Raw genomic sequence first — 4,784 nt, forward strand, 5'->3', positions numbered from 1 at the left:
GCTGCTCTTCGAGGTCCACATCCGCTCCCTACGATGTCGCTTACCTCTCCCGCTGCCTCCTTCATCGGTCCCTACAATTGATGTTTCTCCGGCTTGCACGTCGGAGCCAAGGATTGTCACCCATAGGCGACGCCGAACCAACCTCCGTGGTGGCGGCGTGGGACGGGCTGATCAACATCTAGGACATCGGATGGGGAACGCAGGTGAGGATGGGGGGGCAAGGGTGGGCGATGGCGACGGCTCAAACGGGAAAAATGGTGGGCGAACCCGGGAGGAGGGTGGTGGGTTTGGTGGACTTTATCCAGAGATAGGCACCAAATGAAGCCATGACTATGGACATTTCTATATGGCATTCGTGAGAAGCGCACAATGATGCAATGAGTGCCAAAGGATCCTGCATCCTGGTCGCATGGCCGAGAAGAGTATTGCGTATGTGGAATTGATTGTGCAGGATTGTTTCAAAACCGTTGAATCTAACATGAGTGCCCAACCAAACCCACAAGTGTCTCGACGGGTACCGCTGCCAGCAGACACAATCATGGTCAATGTTGACGCTGCACTTTTTCAGACTTTGCGGCGAATGTGAGTCGGCGTGGTGATCCGGAAGGCCGGAACCACAACAGTACAAGCATATTGGCTTGCCATGTGCACATTGAGGAGGTCACACCACCGGAATTAGTCGAGGCATTGGTGATCCGTCGTGCGGTCACTCTCACTCGTCAAGAAGTGTTCCAAAAGGCCATCTTCGCTTCGGATTGTCTCTCCGTCATTGGGAGGATTCATTCTCAAAAGGCAGACCGCTTGAGCACGGGAGCAGTAGTCTCCGATCTCAAGGTTTTGACGGGTATATAGTCTCTTTAGTCATGTTAATCGTTTATCGAATGTTGCCGCTCATACTTTACCGTGTTTCTTCTCATGATTGTGTCACACACAATGTAACTCCGAAGTGTATCCGGGAAACTCTTTTTAATGATTTATATATTGATCAATAAAGAGCTGCATTTTTCTTAAAGAGGAAACCGATCTCGCAATTGCATGGAGCCTAGCCTATAAATTATGCAAGAATGGTGCCGTAATAAAAGAGAATAGAAAAACAAAAAACAAGTGGGTGTCCACCGCTGGATCATTCATGGGCGGCCCGTGCCCCGTCAAACGTCCGTCGGCCGCTGCACCCGCACCCGGACAGATATTTTCCCAAGGGCAGCAACGTCTTTTCCCCGTGGCCGGACCGCGGCGCACATTTACGAATTTCAAATTTTGAATCCCGTCGGCGAGACCGGGGCCAACGTTCCCTTGCCGTCCCGCAGCATCCATCCTCCCCGACCCCCACCCCCCCACGCTCCACTCCACCGATCCCCACACCCGACCCCCAGTGACACGCGGGCCACCCCCACGCCCTCGACACCCCGGCCCTACATGTCCGCGTGCCGTCACCGCGCCCCACCCTCGCGCGCGCACCAACCAGAGGCCGGCCAGGCTGGCGGCGTGGGCCACCGCCGCGGCCCGCCCGCCTAACGCCAGCGGAACGGCCGTTAGGTTAACCGGGGCCGCCTATAAAGCGGCCGAGGGGGCCTAGCGGAGGAGCCACTACACATCCGGCGTCTTCACAAACGCCGGCTCTCCCCCGCTCCGTCTCCCTCCCTCCTCCTCCCCCGCTCCGCTCCCTCCGCCGCCAGATCCCGTCGAGCCCCCCCGCGCCCCCGCGTCGAAGATGAGGGAGTGCATCTCGATCCACATCGGGCAGGCCGGCATCCAGGTCGGCAACGCGTGCTGGGAACTTTACTGCCTCGAGCACGGCATCCAGGTTCGTCCCCGCATCTCATCTCTCTCGCCCCTCCCGATGTCGAACCCGCGTGCAGTTTGTTCGTATGCGTTGATTGGTTGGAGAAGGTTTCCCGTCGTGGATCTGGGTCGCGATTCGGGTTTTGTGGTGAAATGTTTTGCGGTTCAGTTGTCAGATCTTCTCTAGCTTGGACCATTTAGGCTGTAATTGATGCGCGATTTGAACTGCGATGGGATTACTGGATTACCTCTCCGTGTAGGTCTAGTTGTTTTCACGCGAGAATGCGGCGATTTGTGTTCGATCTGTGCGACCCTTCTGAATTCGTCAGGAACATGAACTGTTCGTAGTTCCTAATTTAAGCCTGCGACCTGTGATGTTTAGTCATTTCGTTTTGTTGTTTAGATCTGATATGCAATTGGAGTCCTAGGATTGTACTTTTCAGGAGACCCTATGTACTAGTTTAGTTGCCATTTTTGTGTCAAATCTCAGATCTAGTTAGGCCATAATCATGCTTTACATGGTCAGTTTTGATGTGTTCTGATATTATAACCTGCATCCAACTCAACACCTCACTGTTCCCCTGCTGCAGCCTGATGGCCAGACGAACGGCGACAAGACCATCGGAGGTGGTGATGACGCCTTCAACACCTTCTTCAGCGAGACCGGAGCCGGCAAGTACGTGCCCCGCGCGGTCTTCGTCGACCTCGAGCCCACCGTGATTGACGAGGTCCGCACCAGCGCCTACCGCCAGCTCTTCCACCCCGAGCAGCTCATCAGCGGCAAGGAGGACGCGGCCAACAACTTCGCCCGTGGTCACTACACAAGTAATTGATTCCCCCAAACCCCTCGCTGCTTCATTGCAATTAGCACTGATCTCCCAACCATGTTTGATTTGCTCATCGTGCCTTGTTTGCTCTTGTCCCCTGCAGTCGGCAAGGAGATTGTGGATCTCTGCCTGGACCGCATCCGCAAGCTGGCCGACAACTGCACTGGCCTGCAGGGCTTCCTGGTCTTCAACGCCGTCGGCGGTGGAACCGGGTCTGGGCTCGGGTCGCTCCTCCTCGAGCGCCTGTCCGTGGACTATGGAAAGAAGTCCAAGCTCGGGTTCACCGTGTACCCATCCCCTCAGGTGTCGACCTCTGTGGTCGAGCCCTACAACAGTGTGCTGTCCACCCACTCCCTGCTGGAGCACACCGATGTCTCCATCCTGCTCGACAACGAGGCCATCTACGACATCTGCAGGCGCTCCCTGGACATCGAGAGGCCCACCTACACCAACCTGAACCGCCTCGTCTCTCAGGTACTGACCACCTGCCATTGCCAATGTCTTTCATCTGGATTGAAGTATTTCTTTGCTGTACTAGTATACTGTTGTGCAATGTGTGATGTGAAACTGAGACTTGGAACTTGTGCTGTTTGTGTGTGTAGGTGATCTCATCGCTGACCACCTCCCTGAGGTTCGACGGTGCCCTGAACGTGGACGTGACCGAGTTCCAGACCAACCTGGTCCCGTACCCTCGGATCCACTTCATGCTCTCGTCCTACGCGCCGGTCATCTCGGCGGAGAAGGCGTACCACGAGCAGCTGTCTGTGTCAGAGATCACCAACAGCGCGTTCGAGCCGTCGTCCATGATGGCCAAGTGCGACCCTCGCCACGGCAAGTACATGGCGTGCTGCCTCATGTACCGGGGCGACGTGGTGCCCAAGGACGTGAACGCGGCGGTGGCCACCATCAAGACCAAGCGCACCATCCAGTTCGTGGACTGGTGCCCCACGGGGTTCAAGTGCGGCATCAACTACCAGCCGCCCACCGTGGTGCCCGGCGGCGACCTGGCCAAGGTGCAGAGGGCCGTCTGCATGATCTCCAACTCCACCAGCGTCGTCGAGGTCTTCTCCCGCATCGACCACAAGTTCGACCTCATGTACGCCAAGCGCGCCTTCGTGCACTGGTACGTGGGCGAGGGCATGGAGGAGGGCGAGTTCTCCGAGGCCCGTGAGGACCTGGCCGCCCTGGAGAAGGACTACGAGGAGGTCGGCGCCGAGGGCGGCGATGATGAGGATGGCGAGGAGGACGACGACTACTGATCTGCTCGTCCGCTCGACGGAGGATCTGTCTCCTCTGCTGCCTATCTTTAACTACATGTTGCTGTGCTGTCCTGTTTTGGAAACTTGTGTCTGGGTGTTGGGTTGTTAAGCCGTCGGTGCTTTCTATGTCGCTGTTGAACTGCATCATTAGTACTTCGTGGAACAAGTGTCTCGCTTAATTGATGTTCTGTCCCGCTTGATTCGAGTGTTCTTGCCAACCTGTCTCGCTCCTTTCCCTTGGTCATTTTTGGGAACATTCGCGACCTGTCTCGAGCTATTTTTTTCGAAAATCAGGGGCCTCCCCCTGGCTCCACATTTCATTAAGAAAATACTCCCTCCGTTTAGATTACTCGTCGTGCTCACTGGAATTTGGAAGATTTTTTGTTGAAACAGACCACCTGCTCACTGGAATTGCCAAAAAAGACCCTCTCTGAGACAAATTAACAAAAAAGACCCCCTCGGCCGTGGCGGCAGGCGCGGCAGGTGACATGTGGCACCTGCCGCCACGGCGCCAGGCGGCAGAGCCTGCCGCCACCACTGCAGGCGGCAAGTGCGGAATAACCGGATCAGCGACGTGCAACGGAACGGGCTGGGCAGGTGGGCCCAGCCGCCTGGGCGCGAGGCGCGGCGGTAGGCCCTGCCGCCACTGCGGGAGGCGGCCGCACTGTGCGTGCGTCGTTTCGTCGTCTTTTAATCCCTGCTGCGAGCTGACTCTTTTGTTTTCACCATAGTACAGGTTTCACCATATGCATATATACACACTCGTTCTTCTTTGTGGACTGCTGCTGCTGCGCGCTGGCCAATAGCGGTACTGTGGCAGACGGCGCCGATTTCGAGCTGGCAGAATCCCTGCTGCATAATATAGTAATTAAGAAAAAGTTAGTAATGTTATTGGTCATTGCTTGATTAAATGCAC

At 56.1% G+C, this 4,784-nt stretch overlaps 1 protein-coding gene across 1 annotated transcript; it reads left to right on the forward strand.

Moving 5' to 3' along the window:
* Positions 1–1,583: 1,583 nt before the first annotated feature.
* On the forward strand, positions 1,584–4,073 carry LOC119311979 (tubulin alpha-2 chain-like). The gene is made up of 4 exons (XM_037587694.1): positions 1,584–1,804; positions 2,373–2,607; positions 2,713–3,083; positions 3,212–4,073. Exons 1-4 carry the CDS (start codon positions 1,712–1,714, stop codon positions 3,866–3,868), a joined length of 1,356 nt encoding a protein of 451 aa, XP_037443591.1. The 5' UTR covers positions 1,584–1,711; the 3' UTR covers positions 3,869–4,073.
* Positions 4,074–4,784: the final 711 nt, after the last annotated feature.

This window comes from Triticum dicoccoides, chromosome 5B, assembly GCF_002162155.2.
Source record: "Triticum dicoccoides isolate Atlit2015 ecotype Zavitan chromosome 5B, WEW_v2.0, whole genome shotgun sequence".
Classification (NCBI taxonomy): domain Eukaryota; kingdom Viridiplantae; phylum Streptophyta; class Magnoliopsida; order Poales; family Poaceae; genus Triticum; species Triticum dicoccoides.